At 39.9% G+C, this 21,558-nt stretch overlaps 1 protein-coding gene across 1 annotated transcript in view; it reads left to right on the top strand.

The window, feature by feature from the left end:
* The window catches only part of trpm2 (transient receptor potential cation channel, subfamily M, member 2), a 47,725-nt gene that overhangs the window by 18,518 nt on the left and 7,649 nt on the right, over window positions 1–21,558 (top strand). The window contains exons 12-29 of the mRNA XM_051710592.1: window positions 1,492–1,627; window positions 1,709–1,854; window positions 2,745–2,857; window positions 3,898–4,005; window positions 5,609–5,834; window positions 6,752–6,870; window positions 10,431–10,569; window positions 10,972–11,143; window positions 11,347–11,527; window positions 11,863–12,044; window positions 13,748–13,880; window positions 14,246–14,333; window positions 14,477–14,567; window positions 16,014–16,159; window positions 16,268–16,320; window positions 19,115–19,144; window positions 19,242–19,328; window positions 19,547–19,625. Of these exons, the coding sequence (XP_051566552.1) occupies window positions 1,492–1,627; window positions 1,709–1,854; window positions 2,745–2,857; window positions 3,898–4,005; window positions 5,609–5,834; window positions 6,752–6,870; window positions 10,431–10,569; window positions 10,972–11,143; window positions 11,347–11,527; window positions 11,863–12,044; window positions 13,748–13,880; window positions 14,246–14,333; window positions 14,477–14,567; window positions 16,014–16,159; window positions 16,268–16,320; window positions 19,115–19,144; window positions 19,242–19,328; window positions 19,547–19,625 (2,229 nt within the window). The remainder of the gene's footprint in view (window positions 1–1,491; window positions 1,628–1,708; window positions 1,855–2,744; window positions 2,858–3,897; window positions 4,006–5,608; window positions 5,835–6,751; window positions 6,871–10,430; window positions 10,570–10,971; window positions 11,144–11,346; window positions 11,528–11,862; window positions 12,045–13,747; window positions 13,881–14,245; window positions 14,334–14,476; window positions 14,568–16,013; window positions 16,160–16,267; window positions 16,321–19,114; window positions 19,145–19,241; window positions 19,329–19,546; window positions 19,626–21,558) is intronic.

Raw genomic sequence — 21,558 nt, 5'->3', positions numbered from 1 at the left:
ACATGCTCATGCTGCTGCACAATTAGACCAACACAAGGCATGCTGCATCAAGCATGTATGACAAGCTGTTGCACAATTAGACATAAATGCATCCCTCTAAACAAGCAGATCTACCGCCAAGACTTGTGTACTGCTGCTGCTCCGAAGAGCCATGTGCACCGAGTGTACAGTATGCTAGCCAGGTGTGCCTGTGCCTGCTAAGCCGAAAGGCTGAAACGGCTATTGACCTGAATCTTAATGTGTATTTGGACCAGGAAAGCCCAGTAGCTTATGTAACTAGTGACTAAACTAACCTAGCTATGTATATATATGTAAGATAGCGATGTGTGCCAGTGCCTTGATAAAGGTGTGCTTCTATGTGTAGGGGACAAAAGCAGACCTTACCATGCAAGCTGATAGAAGAAAAAGCCCCAAAAACCCCCTGAGCAAATCAGCTTGCGCCATTCAGATTTGCATGCCTGAACTTAGTCATGTATCCAGTTACATCGATACTATGAAGAAACGAAGACACCGAAATAAACATCAGAAACAGCAGTAGCTCATCTGTGGATGCAAGTTTCTGTGAAAATGAATAAATCAATCCATTAAGCTGGATATGTATCTGAAGGGTAAATAATGTCATAGAAATCCTTTGCTGAACAACAGCATACAATCCTTTTATAGACATTAAAGCTGAAGTATTTAATTTTTTCAGTGTTAAAATACTCTTCTCTGTCCCAGCTTAGTAAGCCATTTGTTGGTAAATTTTCTGGCAAACTGTAAACACTGTGTTTCTGTTGCACTATAACAATTCCTGTGTTTGTTTTGAGCGACCTGCTTAGACTTGCCCCAACAACGTTACCTGATTTGGGGGCAGGACAATCAGACTGTCTGAACAAGTATAAATGAGGGAGGTATTCAGAAAGCTTTTTTTAAAACATTGTTTATTTTTGCAGTTTTGCTCAGTGGCGCTCGTGTGGCAGAAATGACATACTGAGGGGGCCTGGGTAGCTCAGCAAGCAACACATGGCTATCTCATCTTCTTTATGGTTTTACCAACTCTGAATATAATTGTTGTGATAAATTTGCAAATGATGAGAAAGAAACAGTTCTTCAAGAAAGTGGTTATTAATTTATTATGTTATTATTATATAAACTGTATGTATTTTTGTTTTCCACAGGAGAGTGCCCACCACTGGCCCGGTATAAGCTCAGTTCAATTAATCTTTTTAAAAATATGTTCATATGTCATAATTACTAAAAAAGAAGTTGATAAAAAGATCTAATGCAAAATCTTGCGATAATATGCAATATGAGAGATTTATAAACAATCTTAGTGGGCCGGTCATTTTTGACCGGGAACATAAAATGTGTTAGCACAAAACAAACACAACACAAGGGTAAAAAAAGCAAAAATCGAGGTTGCAGTTAGGCACTTACAATGGAAGAGAATGTCAATCTTTTGACTTGGAAAGATACTATTTCAATTGTGTGTGTGTGTTGTATTTGCAGTGCAGAGATTGTATCGCGGCCGCTCTGGCAGCCAGTAAGATCTTGAGGAAGTTGGCACAGGAGAGTGGAGAAGATGATACTGAAGAGGCAAAGGACATGAGAGAACTCGCCAACCACTACGAGAAACAAGCCATCGGTATAACAACACAGTCCTCTGACCTGAGCTGCTTCTTGTTTGTGTGACCTTTAACCCTGTGTCTGTGACTTCCTCTGTCAGGTGTGTTTAGTGAGTGTCACAGTTGGGACTCGCAACGAGCTCAAAAACTGCTCATCCGCATCTCGCCGTCATGGGGCAGAACCACGTGTCTCTGGCTTGCTCTCGAGGCTGACGATAAAAGCTTCATCGCTCACTCAGGAGTTCAGGTAACACACTTTTTACAACTTTTAAGGTTTTGGGTTGCTGCCCAAGCAAATTCTGGGCCACCAAAACATTTAAAAATATATAATGTGGGGGCCTGGGTAGTTCAGCGAGTAAAGATGCTGACTACCACCCCTGGAGTCGTGAGTTCGAATCCAGGGCGTGCTGAGTGACTCCAGCCAGGTCTCCTAAGCAACCAAATTGGCCCGGTTGCTAGGGAGGGTAGAGTCACATGGGGTAACCTCCTCGTGGTCACTATAATGTGGTTCTCACTCTCAGTGGGGCACGTGGTGAGTTGTGCGTGGATGCCGCGGAGAATAGCGTGAAGCCTCCACAAGCGCTATGTCTCCACGGTATGTCACAAGCCACGTGGAGGCAACTGAGATTCATCCTCCACCACCCAGATTGAGGCGAGTCACTACGCTACCACGAGTACTTGGAGCGCATTGGGAATTTGGCATTCCAAATTGGGGAGAAAAGTGAATTTGTGACTGAAAAATAAATAAATAATTAAATATTTAATGCAATTTTTTCCTGCATTAATTAGTTTTGCATTCCCTCTCAAGAAGTTTTGCATTTTCTCCCAATAGTTTTAGTTTCCTCACAAAAAGCTTCAATTCCATCGCAATAACATTTTTTGCGTTCCTCGCAATAGTTTTACGTTCACTCAGAATGAGTTTTGCGTTCCCTCGCAATAGTTTAGCTCTCTCTCAGTATGTTTGAGTTCCCTAATAATATATTTTGCATTTTCGCACAATAGTTTGCTTTCCCTCACAATAAGTTTACCTTCCCGTGTAATTATTTTGGGCTCCTTCGTAATAGCTTTATCTGTCCGTTAGTGTTTTTCACTATAGTTACACTATGGTTATTGTGTGTGTCTATGTTTGTCTGTCAGGCTCTGCTCACAAAGATCTGGTATGGAGAGTTATCAGTGGATAATCCGCACTGGAAGGTGTTGCTCAGTATGATCTTCTTTCCTCTCATATACACCGGCTTCCTGTCCTTCAGGTAATAACAATAGTTTATCACTGACATCATTTTACAATTACATTTACTCATTTAGCAGATGCTTTTATCCAAAGCGACTTACAAGTGAGGAGAACAACAGAAGCGAATCATCCTAGGGAGGCGGTAGTAACACAAGTGCTGTAATACAAGTTTCAGAATTGTTTAGAGAAGTACCCCTAGCGAGGATGATGAGAGACTTTTATTTTTTTTTTTAAGAAGAAATAAGTGCACTAAAGGGATTGGGTCAAGTGTTCACAGAAGAGCTGTGTCTTTAGATGCTTTTGAAGGATGTTAGAGAGCCAGCTGCTCAGGTGGAGTTTTAACAGGTCATTCCACCAACGTGGAACAGTTGAAGTGAAAGTCCTGGACAGTGATTTTTTTGTTTCATTGAGGTGGCACTACGAGGTGCCATTCACCCGCAGAACGCAAACTTCTGGAGGGCATGTAGACCTGAAGTAGTGAGTGTAGATGGGGGGCACAGAGCTGGTGGTTGTTCTGTAAGCAAGCATCAACGCCTTGAACTTAACTCGAGCAACCATTGGCAGCCAGTTCAGTTTGATGAAGAGAGAGGCTCGATGAAGGCCAATCGCACCACTGCATTCTGGATCATTTGCAGAGGTTTAACTGTACATGCAGGAAGGCCTGCCAGAAGACTATTGCAGTAGTCCAGCCTGGATAGCACAAGAGCCTGGACGAGGAGTTGTGTGGCATGCTCATGGGCTTGATTTTCCTGATGTTGAACAGAGCAAAAGGGCAGAGGAGAGAAGTAAAAGTTTTGAAGAGTGTATGAGTGTCAGGGGACTTGTTAATCATTAAACATTCATGATCAAAAGTTCTTAATTAAATTCCCTGAAGAATTAAATTAAATTAAATTAAATTAAATTAAATTAAAATTTTACCACACAATTAAATTGTGGTAAAATTTTAAAAAAATGAGACAATTAAAAATGAAAAAAGAACAGTCTCTTTAAAAGACCCTATTTCAAACTCAGTAAGAAGTCAAGTGTAATGTTGTGTTGATGTTGTTGCTTTTCTGTCAGACGTGATGAAGACATCCAGAAACAGAACGAGAGGACGGAGCAGTTGAAACTAGCGATGGATTCATTCTCTGCAGGAAACACAGATGCCAAACTCAAACGACACTTTCGGTTAGTTGAGGCACCATCCATGAACCTAAACAACTGTATAATCTATCAATTCTATAGCTAGATTCTATCGTTTCTATCTATAGAAATATAGATAGATGGTTTATGCTGTGTTCACATCATGTCAGAATTACTGTAATTATGTGTTTCCAACTAGTAAAAAGACATTCACGTCTTTGTCGAACTCACAATTACAAAAGCTAGAAACTAAGGTTTTACATTTTTTTCAAACCACTTTTAACTTCAGTCTTGGTGCTCATGGCTTAATGCTCAACACAACTTTAGATATACACTATATTGCCAAAAGTATTCGCTCACCCATCCAAATAATTGAATTCAGGTGTTCCAATCACTTCCATGGCCACAGGTGTATAAAATGAAGCACCTAGGCATGCAGACTGCTTCTACAAACATTTGTGAAAGAATGGGCCGCTCTCAGGAGCTCAGTGAATTCCAGCGTGGTACTGTGATAGGATGCCACCTGTGCAACAAGTCCAGTTGTGAAATTTCCTCGCTACTAAATATTCCACAGTCAACTGTCAGTGGTATTATAACAAAGTGGAAGCGATTGGGAATGACAGCAACTCAGCCACGAAGTGGTAGGCCACGTAAAATGACAGAGTGGGGTCAGTGGATGCTGAGGCGCATAGTGCGCAGAGGTCACCAACTTTCTGCAGAGTCAATCGCTACAGACCTCCAAAGTTCATGTGGCCTTCAGATTAGCTCAAGAACAGTGCGTAGAGAGCTTCATGGAATGGGTTTCCATGGCCGAGCAGCTGCATCCAAGCCATACATCACCAAGTGCAATGCAAAGCGTCGGATGCAGTGGTGTAAAGCACGCCGCCACTGGACTCCAGAGCAGTGGAGACGCGTTCTCTGGAGTGACGAATCACGCTTCTCCATCTGGCAATCTGATGGACAAGTCTGGGTTTGGTGGGTGCCAGGAGAACGGTACTTGTCTGACTGCATTGTGCCAGCTGTGAAGTTTGGTGGAGGGGGATTATGGTGTGGGGTTGTTTTTCAGGATCTGGGCTTGGCCCCTTAGTTCCAGTGAAAGGAACTCTGAATGCTTCAGCATACCAAGAGATTTTGGACAATTCCATGCTCCCAACTTTGTGGGAACAGTTTGGGGATGGCCCCTTCCTGTTCCAACATGACTGCGCACCAGTGCACAAAGCAAGGTCCATAAAGACATGGATGAGCGAGTTTGGTGTGGAAGAACTTGACTGGCCTGCACAGAGTCCTGACCTCAACCCGATAGAGCACCTTTGGGATGAATTAGAGCGAAGACTGCGAGCCAGGCCTTCTCGTTCAACATCAGTGTCTGACCTCACAAATGCGCTTCTGGAAGAATGCTCAAAAATTCCCATAAACGCACTCCTAAACCTTGTGGAAAGCCTTCCCAGAAGAGTTGAAGCTGTTATAGCTGCAAAGGGTGGGCCGACGTCATATTAAACCCTATGGATTAAGAATGGGATGTCACTTAAGTTCATATGCGTCTAAAGGCAGATGAGCGAATACTTTTGGCAATATAGTGTACCTTAGTTTGGATTTTAGGATGAAACACCCAATGAATGAGAGTCCTTCTCTTTTCTTGTTCACTCAGTGGCCCATCACAGAACTCTGAACTGGAGCCACTGAACTGTTCATCTCGTTTGATGAGTCTCTTCATGTCTCCTCAAGTGAAGTTCTACTGGAATATTGCCTCTTATTTTGGTTTCCTGTGGCTCTTCGCTGTGGTGCTTATGATTGATTTTCAGCCATCTCCATCATGGAGAGAACTTCTGCTGTATGTGTGGCTCACCTCACTGGTGTGTGAGGAGGTCAGACAGGTGAGATGTTAACGAATGGAACCTTATTGTAAAGTGTTACTGAATATTTGTACTAGGCGTAATTTCCAATCAAACTGTAATTTTGCAAAATAATGTAAAAAGTGTGAAAATATTATTTAATTTTAGTTATGAAATGAGCCTTAACAAGACCAGGGCTGGGTGATTTTATTTGAAAATTTAAAAAAAATGTCATTTCCAGGGGCCTGGGTAGCTCAGCGAGTATTGATGCTGACTACCACCCCTGGAGTCACCTGGGGTGTGCTGAGTGACTCCAGCCAGGTCTCCTAAGCAACCAAATTGGCCCGGTTGCTAGGGAGGGCGCGATTAGTGGTTCTCGCTCTTAATAGGGCGCGTGGTAAGTTGTGCGTGGATCGTGGAGAGTAGCATGAGTCTCCACATGCTGCGAGTCTCCGCGGTGTCATCCACAACGAGCAACGTGATAAGATGCGCGGATTGACGGTCTCAGAAGCGGAGGCAACTGAGACTTGTCCTCCGCCACCCGGATTGAGGTGAGTAACCGCACCACCACGAGGACCTACTAAGTAGTGGGAATTGGGCATTCCAAATTGGAAAAAAACAAACAAACTGTGATTTCCAGCACAGAATTCTATTAAACACAATACAGAATTTGAAATGTCCTGGAAATGACACTGTGGTGGGAATTTTCATGACTTGAATGACATAAATCTCCTGTGATTCATGTTCACACACTGTTGGACATTGTTAGTAGATGCATTTAAAAACAGAGAAAAAAAAAAAAAAGAGTACAAAAAATATGATAAAAAAAGACTTTACTTTCTAGAAATCCAGTTTTAAAAGTGCCCAAAGTTGTAGAAACCCAATTATTTGAACATCGATGTTTTTTTTTTCTTTTGTATGTTTGGACTCACAATCATCAACATTCTGATATTCCACAGCTTTATCATGACTTTGATGGATCTGGTTTTCGAAGGAAAGCAAAAATGTATATTAAAGATCTGTGGAACATTTTGGATGTGCTGTCAATACTGCTGTTCATCACTGGTCTGGTCTGCAGGTACATTCATACAGTTCACATCAGTTCAGTGTGATTCAGTTACAATTCAGTTTACTAACTACAAAAAACAAAAGCACATTAAAATAATCACAATATTTAAATCATCATGAATGCACAATCCAAAAAATATGTTTAAGATTTACGCATTAAAAAAATGTAATTATTAAAACATAAAATATTTTATTTTATTTTATTAAAGATTTCTACATTTAATTTGATGGAATTTTGTTATGTGTTAATATTAAATAAATACAACATTCATTCATTCATTCATTCATTCGTTCATATTAAAATATTTTTTTATTTTTCAGTGTGTTGTGAATGTAAGATATTTCGCCCAGTCTTACTCAATTAATTTTCTTCACTTATAGACTCTCTTCAATCTCGTAGAAAGGAATTATGTTTCAACATTTTGACCCTCATTATAACTTAATTAATGCAAATTCAGTTCTTAATGACTCAAATCTAGGGATGGGAATCATAAGAATTTTAACGATTCTGGTTCCGATTCCAAATAAGGAAATAAGTAATACAAATCTTATTGGATTTACTGCCCTCAGCAGCCTGTTACCAAATGAAGAGATCACGCTGTTGATTCAAATGTATCGACTAGTAAGAGTCATTTGTTCGATAATGAGACTAGATTCAAATGAACCATGTAGTAAGAGTCATTCATCTGGGAATCGGACTACTCTGGTCGTTCTGTATATTTCATGCTGTAGATTCACATGAACCAGCTCATAAGAGTCATTTGTTTGCTAATCAGACTACACTGGTCACACAGTAGATTCAAAGAAACCGTCTGTAAGAGTCATTCTGGCATCAGACTGCTCTGGTTGTGGTTTAGATTCAAATGAATCGACTCTTAAGAGTAATTTGTTCGATAATGAGACTAGATTCAAATGAACCATGTAGTAAGAGTCATTCATTTGGGAATTGGACTACTCTGGTCGTGCTTTAGATTCAAAAGAATCAACTCTTAAGAGTCATTTGTCCAAGAATGAGACTCAATTCAAATGAACCATCTAGTAAGAGTCATTCATTTGGGAATTTGACTACTCTGGTCGCTCTGTATGTTTCGTGCTGTATATTCACATGAACCGGCTCATAAGAGTCATTTGTTTGCGAATCATACTACACTGGTCACACAGTAGATTCAAAGAAACCGTCTGTAAGAGTCATTCTGGCATCAGACTGCTCTGGTCGTGCTTTAGATTCAAATGAATCGACTCTTAAGAGTAATTTGTTCGATAATGAGACTAGATTCACATGAACCATGTAGTAAGAGTCATTCACTTGGGAATTGGACTACTCTGGTCACTCTGAATGTTTCATGCTGTAGGTTCACATTCACATGAACAGGCTCATATGAGTCATTTGTTTGAGAATCAGACTACACTGGTCACACAGTAGATTCAAAGAAACCATCTGTAAGAGTCATTCTGGCATACGTCTGCTCTGGTCATGCTTTAGATTCAGAAAAATAAACTCTTAAGAGTCATTTGTCCAAGAATGAGACTAGATTCAAATGAACCATGTAGTAAGAGTCATTCATTTGGGAATCGGACTACTCTGGTCATTCTGTATATTTCATGCTGTAGATTCACATGAACCAGCTCATAAGAGTCATTTGTTTGTGAATCAGACTACACTGGTCACACAGTAGATTCAAAGCAATCGTCTGTAAGAGTCATTTATTCGGGAATCTGAGTATTCTGGTTTTTCTGTATGTTTCATGCTGTAGATTCACATGAACCGGCTCATGAGAGTCATTTGTTTGTGAATCAGACTACATTGGTCACACTGTATGTTTTACGCTGTAGATTCAAAGAAACCGTCTGTAAGAGTCATTCTGGCATCAGACTGCTCTGGTCGTGCTTTAGATTCAAATGAATCGACTCTTAAGAGTAATTTGTTCAATAATGAGACTAGATTCAAATGAACCATGTAGTAAGAGTCATTCATTTGGGAATCTGTCTACTCTGGTTGCTCTGAATGTTTCGTGCTGTAGATTCACATGAACCGGCTCATAAGAGTCATTTGTTTGCAAATCAGACTACATTTGTCACACTGTATGTTTTACGCTGTAGATTCAAAGAACCCGTCTCTTAAGAGTCATTCTGGCATAGGACTGCTCTGGTCGTGCTTTAGATTCAAAAGAATCGACTCTTAAGGGTCATTTGTCCAAGAATGAGACTCAATTCAAATGAACCATCTAGTAAGAGTCATTCATTTGAGAATCTGACTACTCTGGTCACTCTGAATGTTTCGTGCTGTATATTCACATGAACCGGCTCATAAGAGTCATTTGTTTGCGAATCATACTACACTGGTCACACAGTAGATTCAAAGAAACCATCTGTAAGAGTCATTCTGGCATACGTCTGCTCTGGTCATGCTTTAGATTCAGAAAAATAAACTCTTAAGAGTCATTTGTCCAAGAATGAGACTAGATTCAAATGAACCTTGTAGTAAGAGTCATTCATTTGGGAATCGGACTACTCTGGTCATTCTGTATATTTCATGCTGTAGATTCACATGAACCGGCTCATGAGAGTCATTTGTTTGTGAATCAGACTACATTGGTCACACTGTATGTTTTACGCTGTAGATTCAAAGAAACCGTCTGTAAGAGTCATTCTGGCATCAGACTGCTCTGGTCGTGCTTTAGATTCAAATGAATCGACTCTTAAGAGTAATTTGTTCAATAATGAGACTAGATTCAAATGAACCATGTAGTAAGAGTCATTCATTTGGGAATCTGTCTACTCTGGTTGCTCTGAATATTTCGTGCTGTAGATTCACATGAACCGGCTCATAAGAGTCATTTGTTTGTGAATCAGACTACACTGGTCACACTGTATGTTTTACGCTGTAGATTCAAAGAAACCGTCTGCATTCATTCAGGAATTGGGCTGCTCTGGTCGTGCTTTAGATTCAAAAGAATCGACTCTTAAGAGTCATTTGTCTGAGAATGAGACTAGATTCAAATGAACCATGTAGCTAGAGTCATTCATTTGGGAATCGGACTACTCTGGTCGTTCTGTATATTTCATGCTGTAGATTCACATGAAGCGGCTCATAAGAGTCATTTGTTTGCGAATCATACTACACTGGTCACACAGTAGATTCAAAGAAACCGTCTCATAAGTGTCATTCGGGAATCAGACTGCTCTGGTCGTGCTGTATATTCACATGAACTAGCTCATAAGACTCATTAGTTCGGGAATCAGACTATAGTGGTTGCTCTGAATGTTTCACACTACTGATTTAATGCCCAATCAAGCAGTGTTGCAGTGCCGCTTAGTAGTAGTAGAAAGAACTGTCCGATATTTTAGCGCAGTTTTGCGTCCACATCGGCAGAAGAATACACATTTGTGAACCTTTAATGGAACTGAGTGCCATGAAATTCATTCAGTTCCAGTATTTCATTTTATTTTTTAATGGAACTGGTTATGAACATGAACCAATTCTTGGTTCCCAACCCTACTTAAAACTGATTTTAAAGAAGACCAAATCAATATTGTTTATCTTAATCAAACTCTCTCTTTGTCTTGCAGACTTCAGGCCTCCGATACTGTGTTATATGTGGGTAAAGTTATACTGTGCATCGATTTCATCATCTTCTGCTTGCGATTAATGGCCATCTTCACTATCAGCCGAACCCTGGGCCCAAAAATAATCATTGTCAGGAGGATGGTGGGTCAACGTAGTCATGATATCAATTCATTCTATTCAAATATATTATGTGCTGCAGTAATTCTACACTTTTTATGTGGTGATTTTAAAGGGGTCACACCCATGATCATTATCAAATTGTTCTGGCACCAAAAAATACTATTATAAGTGTACCTCTGGGGCGGGGGAAATTAAATATATACTGTATATATATATATATATATATATATATATATATATATATATATATATATATATATATATGAGACCCCTTTAAGAAAACTGGCACAAATAATAATAATAATTATTCACGTAGAAACAAATGCTATGAATAAAAATGATGAAATATTTACTGCGCACCAAATCTTTTCCACTGCCCTATTTTCTGCTCATATTCTCTCTTTGTGCTTTTATCATCTGCAGATGATGGATTTATTCTTCTTCATGTTTCTGCTCAGTATCTGGGTGGTCGCGTATGGTGTGGCCAAACAGGGCATTTTGATTCAGAATGAAGAGAGACTGAATTGGATCATTCGCGGAGCAGTCTATGAACCGTACCTCATCATATTTGGCAACGTCCCCACTAATATAGACAGTGAGCACTCATTTTTAATTTTTAATTGTACAGTCGAGTCAACAGCATCTGTGCCTTACTTTATAAACTGATTATTTGTTTATCCAGACAGAAATGATTTGGTTCACTAACTACAGTACATCCATTCACTGGCCAAAGATTTTAAAGCCAGAGAAAGACAAATGAAACACACAGCTGATAATTGTCTCTCTGTTGTGATTCAGACACTCAGTTCGATATGGGCAGTTGTAGTGTGAACGGCTCTGATCCTCTGAAACCCAAATGCCCCGTACTGAATGCTGATAACATGCCAGCCTTCCCTGAATGGCTCACTATCATCATGCTGTGTGTTTATCTTCTGTTTGCCAATATTCTGCTGCTCAACCTCCTCATCGCCATCTTTAAGTGAGTGAACACACTGTAAATGGAAACAGCTATCTGTTTGTATTTACATTTATTCATGTGGCAGATGCTTTTATCCCAAGTGACTTACAAGTGAGTAACAGTACAACACATGCAATAAGTCACAAGAAGGGGACATTACTTATATTATTGGCTGTAGTGGGCTTTTCGTCTGCTGCATATCTGTTATTGGTGTTCTGCACTACTGTCTACAGCTTTTGAAAATCTGATCACGAACTGATTTTATTGCTTGAAAATAAGATGCCATTCCAGTTTGACAAGGAATCAGTTGTCTCCATCACTAAAAATAATCCTTTCTGGATAATTGTGCATCTTAGCTACACATTTCAGGAAGTTCAAGACAACACAGACACCATCTGGAAGTTCCAGCGGTACGAGCTGATCAAAGAATATCACAGCCGACCTGCTCTTCCTCCTCCCTTCATCCTCCTCAGTCACATCATCCTCTTCATTAGAGGAGTTCTGCTGCGACACTCTCCACAGAGACACAAACACTTCAGTGAGTGATTCTCTTAAAGCCGTGAACACAAACACACACACACGCAGGATTGCAATTGATTATGTTGCATGCATTTGTAAAGCACTTACTTGCTTATGGAAAAATATGCATTGGCATTTGATTATTTAATATTAGGGTCAGTGATGTAATGCTCATTTCTTGAGAAGGTGTTCAATCTTAGATGGCTGGCAAAAGATCAGGTGTTGAAACGGACAGTCCTCGGCTCAGTCTGTCACGGCCACAACTAACTAACATTAAACAACCAGGAGAGAGAGGGCAAAGAGAGCTGGAGGCAGCTGGGAATAAATGCAGCTTGATTCGATTCGACTTGCACCAAAACTGCATCTTGTTTCAACTTGGCAGAATAGTAAATGCATAATTCTCTCCTTTCTTATCAGAGAACATTCTCTCTTTCTTTACGGTGTATAGTAAACAGACGAGCAGATTTCGCATTCAGCTCGGCTTATGAATTATCGCCTTTGGAAATTAAAAAATAGGCATCATCGGTGGTACTTTCACAATTGCCGGAAACGCAACCGCTTGCTTGCTTCTGCGTTGCAAAATAAAACGAATATCATTAATTAGGTGGGTATTTTTAGTTTGTTTAAATGGCTGTAAATACAAGCACCCTTTGGTCTTCGTGCATGCACGCAAATACTTCAAGCATTGGAAAGCAGCCGCCAGACAGCGAATGGGTGAAAAACTGAGTTTGTTATGACGGATACTGTTGGAAGACCAGTATCATAACATTTATATCCCTGCAAAAAAGAATTGGGGGATTACAAAAAAATGTCGGGGCTTAAGCCTCACGAGCCCACACCTAGTTCCACCAATGTATATGTATATTTTATATATATATATAATACATATACTGTGTATACATACACACACACACACACACACACACACACACACACACATATATATATATATTATTATTATTATTATTATTATTATTATTATTATTATTAATAATAATAATTTTGGAAAAACTTTTGTGCACAAAATCAAAGTCAGGTGGTGTGACAAGAAAACCATAAAACAGAAGACTTTCAAGACTGTGTGTAAGTTTTAACAAATATAATCAGATATTTTGACATTCTTATGGTAAAGCACATTTTGTTCAGGTCACATGGAGTAACTCTTAAAAAAACTGCTTGATAGTTATGACTTAAAAATTCCTGATATTTGTAAAAAATATTTTTTACCTTTAATAATATGTTTGAAAACTTTTTTTGAAATGAATGTTTAAATTGTGTGTACTCTAAGGTATTCAAGATGCAAGGAAAGCATACCTTTTACTTAATGGTTACACCACTTGACATTTGTAAAGTCATTAAATCAATTGTTTTGTATAAAATGCGATAAACATTTTTCAGGAACTTACGAAACCAACAGGGAAGCAAAGGATTACATATCTATAAACATAACTTGTGTATCATCTAGGTTTACCTTTGTCATTACAGTCAATATTATTTGTTAATAACCCATATATATATATATATATATATATATATATATATATATATATATATATATATATATATATTTCTCACTCAATTAATTTTCTTGTGAAATAAAGTGTAATTGTGATCAAATAAAGATTTTAGGTTTGATCACTTGATCATTGTAAATTCAGTCACTGTAGATTCACTTGTGATTCTAAATGATGAATTTGAGTTTACACACATGATTGTACTCAGGGCAGGAACTCGAGCAGACTGAGGAAGAGGAGCTGTTGTCGTGGGAGGCCTTCATGAAGGACAACTATCTGGCATCTTCTCGACAGGACGAGAGTCAGAGTGTGGAGCATCGAATCCAGGACACAGCAGAGAAGTAACTGTCCAATCAAGTGCTGGAATGAAAGGGGGCAGGGCTCTTAAAGATACAAGTCTCATAATAGGAATATATCATCATTTACTTACTGTCATTTAGTTCCAAAATTGTATGACTGACTTTCTTTCTTGGAACACAAAAGGGAGATGACAGGATGAATGACTCAGTCATCATTCTCTTTCTCTGAATGGAAAGTGCATTGAAAGAGAATGGTGACTCAGACTGGCACACTGCCTAACATCTCATTTTTTTTGTTCCATCGAAGAAAGTATGCCAAACAAGTTTGGACAAACTTCTAATGGTCGCTTTTAACTTCAAGCTTCAGAGATGCAAGCTCATATGGATGTTTTACGTTTTCCTCTCAGGGTTGGAGCGATGTCAGAACTTCTGGAGCGGGAACAAGAGATGGTTTCTGCCACCATGGTGAGACGACTCAGCAAGCTTGAAGAGCAGGTCAGTAGTTTTGGCACAAATATACATAAACATCCGTGTTCTACACTCATGTCAACTAGAAGTGAACGCTGTCAGTCTTCAGTTATCTTTGCAATATTTAAGGCAGTAGGTGAGACCAAGGTGAATTTCTTGTGTTCCTGCAGGTCTCGGAGTCCACCAAAGCTTTGCGCTGGATTATAGATGCTCTGAAATCTCAGGGATGCAAATCAAAAAAGGAGCTTCCTCTAATGAGATGTATGCATCCATCTGGATAATCAGTATAATTTACTATCAGTCTGTTTAACAGTTTAAGGCACTTTCCACAAATAGGGGACACTCTGGTGCCCATTAGAGACATTGGTGCCCATTTTTTTGTAGTGAGAACCATTATACAAACTATTAATAAACTTACCATAACATGAAAAGTAGGACGTTTTGTGTGCATCAAATGCCCCAGCACAGAGTTCTTGACATTGTCACATGTTACCAATTAATACGATTTAATTTAATTCAGTTTGTACACAAATTGTGGTGTTGACTGGATTCACCAAGTGCAACCTTTCAACCCTGTTACCAACATTATTTTAAGACAAATTCTCAAATTAAAGGTAAATATGAGATTTTCAGTAACTACAAAACAACATTTGGTTCCAAACTAGCCTTATTTTAGATTGAGCTTATTATAGGCCAAATTTGCAACCATGCTACCCATTCTGGAGTCATTGCTTATATATATATATATATATATATATATATATATATATATATATATATATATATATATATATATATATATATATGTTGTTATGATTTTAATAGTGATATTTTACGTGACTAGTTGTATGCATCACAGCAGTTTCCTGGTGAAATGAACACTAGAGGTGCTACAACAACAACGACTTTTATTGCCTTTCACACAAATCACGAGTAAAACGGCAGATTATCAGTTCATAAACACTTACTTTTCATCTGTTCCTCACACAATGCTATCTTATGACATCTAAACACTTTTACTATAGTGCATGATTCATTTTAACGTTTGCATTACATAATCAACTACATTTACAAGCTTGTTCGAGTGTGATCAAATTGCTCAACTGATAGAGCGTTGCACTTGTGATGTAAAGGAGCAGAGTATGAGTCCTGAAGAGCACACGAGTCCACACGTGGACCCAAAGTGTCATAGAAGCACCACAAAATGATGCGGTTGTGTTTTCATCTCACATTTGTTTTTTATGACACTATCGGTTAGGTTTAGGGTAGGGAGGTCGGTTTTGTTGATTTGAAACTCAATAGAGCATAAACCTTAAAAACCTCATCTGTTTGAGAGAACAATTAACTCGCTTTTAGCGCCACACAGTGGACAATTCACTTCAGAACTGCCGCAATATGTGCGAGGAACCACTTAATATTATTTAGCAAAAACATGGCCAAAGTCAAGACATGTCCCCAATTTTGGAAACCGGGTTGCGAAAATGGAAATACTAAAAAAGTAAAACAGTTCATATAATATTTAGTCTGACATCCTGAGGTTGACAATCAGCATTTTCTGAAGATTAAGCACCTTTTTAATGAAAAATAGTTTCTGGCCCTATTTTCTACCCTATTTGTAGAAAGTGCCTCAATGCAAAATGTGCAGCTGAGGGATGCAATCTGCTTGTCATTGTTTTGATGGAGGCTGTGTCACTTATCATATAGCAGGTAAAAGCTCAGACAGGGAGGATGGTGATTCTAGTGGACAGGAGACAGAGGAAGACGTGCTCCCTCACAAGTATGCTCGTCAGCTGCAGTATCCCGGCAGTACTGTCAAACGCTTCCCTGTGCCGGAAGAGAAAGTACCATGGGAGGTAAATTAGATCAAATTTCCTGCGATGCTCGGTAAAACCTTTTATTAAACCTTTTATCAAATGAAACAACATTTATGTCATATAAAATCATATATTTTACTCTTTTAGGCTAACTTCTTTCCGTACCTTCCCCCAGTTTACAATCAACAGGGAGGCAGCATGTAAGTTTTCTACTGAAAAATAGGTCTGCACAGTTAATTAAATTGTGCAAAAGGCTAAATAATTGTTGCTGACAGTTGTTCTTTCTATTTGAAATTAGCATATATGTAATGAGTAAGCATGGACTAGGAGGAGGCGGGAACCGGCTGAGCAGTAAACGAAACTTTTAATGACATAAAACAACTTAAAAACACAGACTCTTTCTCTCTCGAACTGGTGTCCCGGCCCCTCCTTATCTCTCTCCCTCTGATTAGACAACTCAGCGCCAGGCATGTGTCATCACGGCCTGGCCACGCCCTCATCCTCGTCACACTCCACCTCCAGATTCAGGCCAGGGAAACCTTGGAGGGGAGGTGTTGCCCTTTCGGCTGCCCTTCTTCCGGACAGTCTTCCCCACCTCCTGGGAAACTAAGAGAGAGACGGGAGGAGGGAGAGGGGAGAGAGAAAGAGCAAGCGGGAGAGACAGAACGAGAGAGAGAGAGTGAGAGAGAGAGAGTGAGAGAGAGAGAGAGAGAGAGAGAGAGAGAGAGAAAGTGGCTCGCCGGTTCCCAGACACACTGTCACCTGGTCCTCGGCCAGCTGGGCAGTGGTCCTCTGAGACCCCGGGCGATGGCACCAGACATCACCTCCTGGCGGACGGCAGCAGGCTCCTCTGCCACTTGGTGGCCGGCAGTGAGCTCCTCTGCCCCCTAATGGACGGCAGCGGCTTCTCCGTCTCCTGGAAAATGGCAGCGGGCTCCTCCGCCTCCTGGCGAACCGCTCCAGTACCATCATACCATACCTCCTTGGTGTCGTGACCCTCCAACAGCAGTGAGGGCTCTCCAACAGCACATCCCTCCTCCTTCCCTGGTTTTGGCACCAATGTAACAAGTTTCACAGCATGGGCAAGGAGGAGGCGGAAACCGTCTGAACAGCAACGTAAACTTTAATGACAGAACACAACTCAAACATAACATAAAAGTGCTTTGCAGCAAACAAAACAAAGACACGCGCACACACACAATACGTGCATCTCTCTCTCTCTCTCGAACTGGTGTCCCGGCCCCTCCTTATCTCTCTCCCGCTGATTAGACAACTCAACGCCAGGCGTGCGTCACCACGGCCTGGCCACGCCCTCCTCCTCGTCACACTCCACCTCCAGATTCAGGCCAGGAAACCTCCGGTCTGACCTACTCCCCCCTCCCTTCATGGAGTGGAGGTGTTGCCCTTTCGGCCGCCCTTCTTCCGGACAGTCTTCCCTGCCTCCTGGAAACTAAGAGAGAGATGAGAGGAGGGAGAGGGGAGAAAGAAAGAGCAAGCTGGAGAGACAGAACGAGAGAGAGAGAGGAGAGAGAGAGAAAAAGTGGCTCGCTGGTCCCCGGACACACTGTCGCCTGGTCCTCGGCCAGCTGGGCAGTGGTCCTCTGAGACCCCGGGCGATGGCACCAGACATCACCTCCTGGCGGACGGCAGCAGGCTCCTCCGCCACTTGGCGGCCTGCAGTGAGCTCCTCTGCCCCCTGGCAGATGGCACGGCTTCTCTGTCTCCTGGCAAATGGCAGCGGGCTCCTTCGCCTCTTGGTGAACCGCTCCAGTTCCATCGTACCATACCTCCTCGGCATCGCGACCCTCCAATAGCGGTGAGGGCTCTCCGACAGCGCATCCCTCCTCCTTCCCGGGTTTTGGCACCAATGTAACGAGTTTCACAGCATGGGCAAGGAGGAGGCGGAAACCGTCTGAACAGCAACGTAAACTATAATGACAGAACATAACTCAAACATAACATAAAAGTGCTTTGCAGCAAACAAAACAAAGACGCACACACACAAAACACGTGCGTCTCTCTCTCTCGAACTGGTGTCCTGGCCCCTCCTTATCTCTCTCCCACTGATTAGACAACTCAACGCCAGGCGTGCATCATCACGGCCCGGCCATTCCCTCCTCCTCGTCACAATGTAAAATAAGCATATTAATAAAATAGTGCGAATGAAAAGTGAATCACAACGTTTGAAATCCAGATACAGTGTGAATGTGGAGAAAACTGGGTTCATTTTCACTCAGCTCACTTTGCTTTTATTAGCTTTAATATTCAAGCAGCAGCAAAATGTAATGCTAAATGTATATCGTATTACAATTCAAATGGCAATCACAATATTTGTCAGAATAATTCCAACATGATTTTTGAGATGAGCAACATTTCCACATTTATTATTTATTTTCACAGAAATAATGATCAATTTAATGTTTTGAAATGCAAATGTACCTATTTATCAAAATTATATAATTTAAATATATATATATATATATATATATATATATATATATATATATATATATATATATATATATATATTTGTAAAAATTATTTTCTAAAATAGTTTGCGTTCCCAATAAATTAACCATGGTTTTACTACAGTAAACATACTTTAACCATGATATTTTTAGTCAAACTATAGCAATAATACTGGAACCTGAAAACTATGGTTAATCTATGGATACTACTGTAGTAAAGTATGGTAAATTGAATCAAAACCATGGTTTCTGCCAAAAAAAATAAAATAAAAAAATAACATGGTTACAACAGTCATGGTTACTATAATATCACTACTGTAAAGTAAAACCATGGTTAATTTTGAGGGAACACAAAGCTATTTCATACAATAAGTTACGGGGCTCCTCAATGACTCAAGATGTATTATAAATCTTTAAATGCTTGTTTTAGTATTCCTTGTAGTATTTGACTTCTTGCTGTTTTTATGAAGCTGTTTTTTTTTTCTTTTACAAATTTTAATAAGAAAATCTGTTTCTCTCTAAACAGTTCAGACTTCTCTGTCTTAGACAAATACAGGTATGGAAAGCATTTAATATATAATGTGTGCCTTTATGCCTGGAATTTTGTTACAGTTTTTAAAATAATGTCTCATTCTTATGAATGGATTTTGCAGGAATCCAGGAGGACGGACCGGGATACGTGGGAAAGGCGCTCTTAAATATCTTGGTCCAAATCATATTCTCCACCCAGTCCTCACGAGGTATTCGGTTCTGGAATTAAGATCTCATTTGTGTCCTGATCCTTACGAGGCAGAACATAGAATTAAAATCTAATTTCAGATCAGATGAAATGGAAGTTTGCAACCAAATACGTTTAATTAGCGATCCCATTCATCTCGTGTCCTGAGTTGTGATGGTTTGACTGTTTGTGTAATATGAAAAATAAAGGACTTGAATGAGATCTGTCTGTGTTTTGAAGATGGCATGACTCTGAACGGACTTTTCTGGAGTTTCTGGCCGTATGGGAGGATGGAGAGGAGTGCTGGGCTCTTCCTGGGGTAAGAATACACAACATTTGAAGAATTACATTTTCAGAATCAACCTTATAATATTGAATAATTAAGTGAATAAGAAATGTATTACTGCTAATCTCTTTGTTAATACAATGTTAGAAAATGTAACCAGCATTAAGACATAAGTTAAAAAGTAAAGTCAGGGGGCCCGGGTTGCTCAGCGAGTATTGACGATGACTACCACCCCTGGAGTTGCGAGTTCGAATCCAGGGCGTGTTGAGTGACTCCAGCCAGGTCTCCTAAGCAACCAAATTGGCCTGGTTGCTAGGGAGGGTAGAGTCACATGGGGTAAACTCCTCGCGGTCGCTATAACGTGGTTCTCGCTCTCGGTGGGGCGCGTGGTGAGTTGTGCGTGGATGCCGCGGAGAATAGCATGAAGCCTCCACACGCGCTATGTCTCCGTGGTAACGCGCTCAACAAGCCACGTGATAAGATGCGTGGATTGATGCTTTCAGACACGGAGGCAACTGAGATTCGTCCTCCGCCACCCGGATTGAGGCGAGTCACTACGCCACCACGAGGACTTAGAGTGCAATGGGAATTGGGCATTAAAATGAAGAGTAATTTCTGGGCACGAATAGCCCCCATACCAAATTTGCGGTCTCTTGGACACACTCTATAGTGTCACCACCAGTTCAAAAATTCACTTTTATTTTGCACGTATCTTTTGAAACAGTTGTGCTAGAAACAAAATTCTTGACTGCATGTAATTACGCTCCTTCTGATGATACAAGCAGAATGCTTAAATTAAAAATCTGCCCATTACAGTGGATTCAAACTGCTGTACAGGAAGTTATGCTATAACAGAAAAAAAGCTGTAATGTCTTTGTCACCACTGTGCGATTTGGAAAAATAATGTGATTGTAGATTGTGCTTTACAGGAATAGTTCACCCAAAAATGATAATTCACTCATTATTTACTCACACTCATGCCATCCCAGATGTGTATGACTTTCTTTCTTCTGCAGAACACAAATGAAGATTTTTAGAGAATATATCAGCTCTGTAGGTCCATACAATGCAAGTGAATGGTGACCAAAACTTCACACAAAGGCAGCATAAAAGTAATCCATAAGATTCCAGTGGTTTAATCCATGTCTTCAGAAGTGATATGATAGGTGTGGGTGAAAAATAAAACAATATTTAAGTCCTTTTTTACTCTAAATCTCCATTTTAACTTTCACTTTCAGATAGTGAAACTAAACAGGCACCACATGTGTCTTTCAGATGTAAAAGTGAATGTGGAGATTTAGAATAAAAAAGGACTTAATTATTGATATATTTCTCACCCACACCTATTATATAGCTTCTGAAGACATGGATTAAACCACTGAAGTCATATGGATAACTTTTCTTTTCTTTTATGTTCTTTTTGGAGCTACAAAGGTCTAATCACCATTCACTTACATTGTATGGACCTACAGAGCTGAAATATTCTTCTAAAAATCTTAATTTGTGTTCTGCAGAAGAAAGAAAGACATACACATCTGGGGTTGCATGAGGGTGAGTAAATGATGGGAGAATTTTCATTTTTGGGTGAACTATTTCTTTAATAAGTAAATAATATTTGTATTTAGACCCCCAGTGACCAAGCCGAAGGCGACCGTGGCAAGGAACACAAAACTCTTTTAGATATTGGTTAATAGAGAAAAATAAACTGGGAGAATCAAGGCTCACTGTGGAGGCCAGTTCCCCTCTGGCTAAACAGCATGAATATAACGCCAATATTAGTTATTTATGTGGAGAACAAGTCATGGTTTAAATTAGTACAGTAAGTAAACATTGGCCAATTTGCCTAAACATGGCTCAGAATAATCTGATTCGCACAGAATTAATAATACAAAATTGTGATTTTGTTGAAAAGTTACATTATGCAAATTTAACGAGGTTGATGTAAAACAAGACGTGAGGTTATATC

Source organism: Myxocyprinus asiaticus, chromosome 11, assembly GCF_019703515.2.
Source record: "Myxocyprinus asiaticus isolate MX2 ecotype Aquarium Trade chromosome 11, UBuf_Myxa_2, whole genome shotgun sequence".
Taxonomy (NCBI): domain Eukaryota; kingdom Metazoa; phylum Chordata; class Actinopteri; order Cypriniformes; family Catostomidae; genus Myxocyprinus; species Myxocyprinus asiaticus.
Note: the sequence above shows the minus strand (reverse complement) of the source record. Positions and strands in the feature narration are given on the sequence as shown.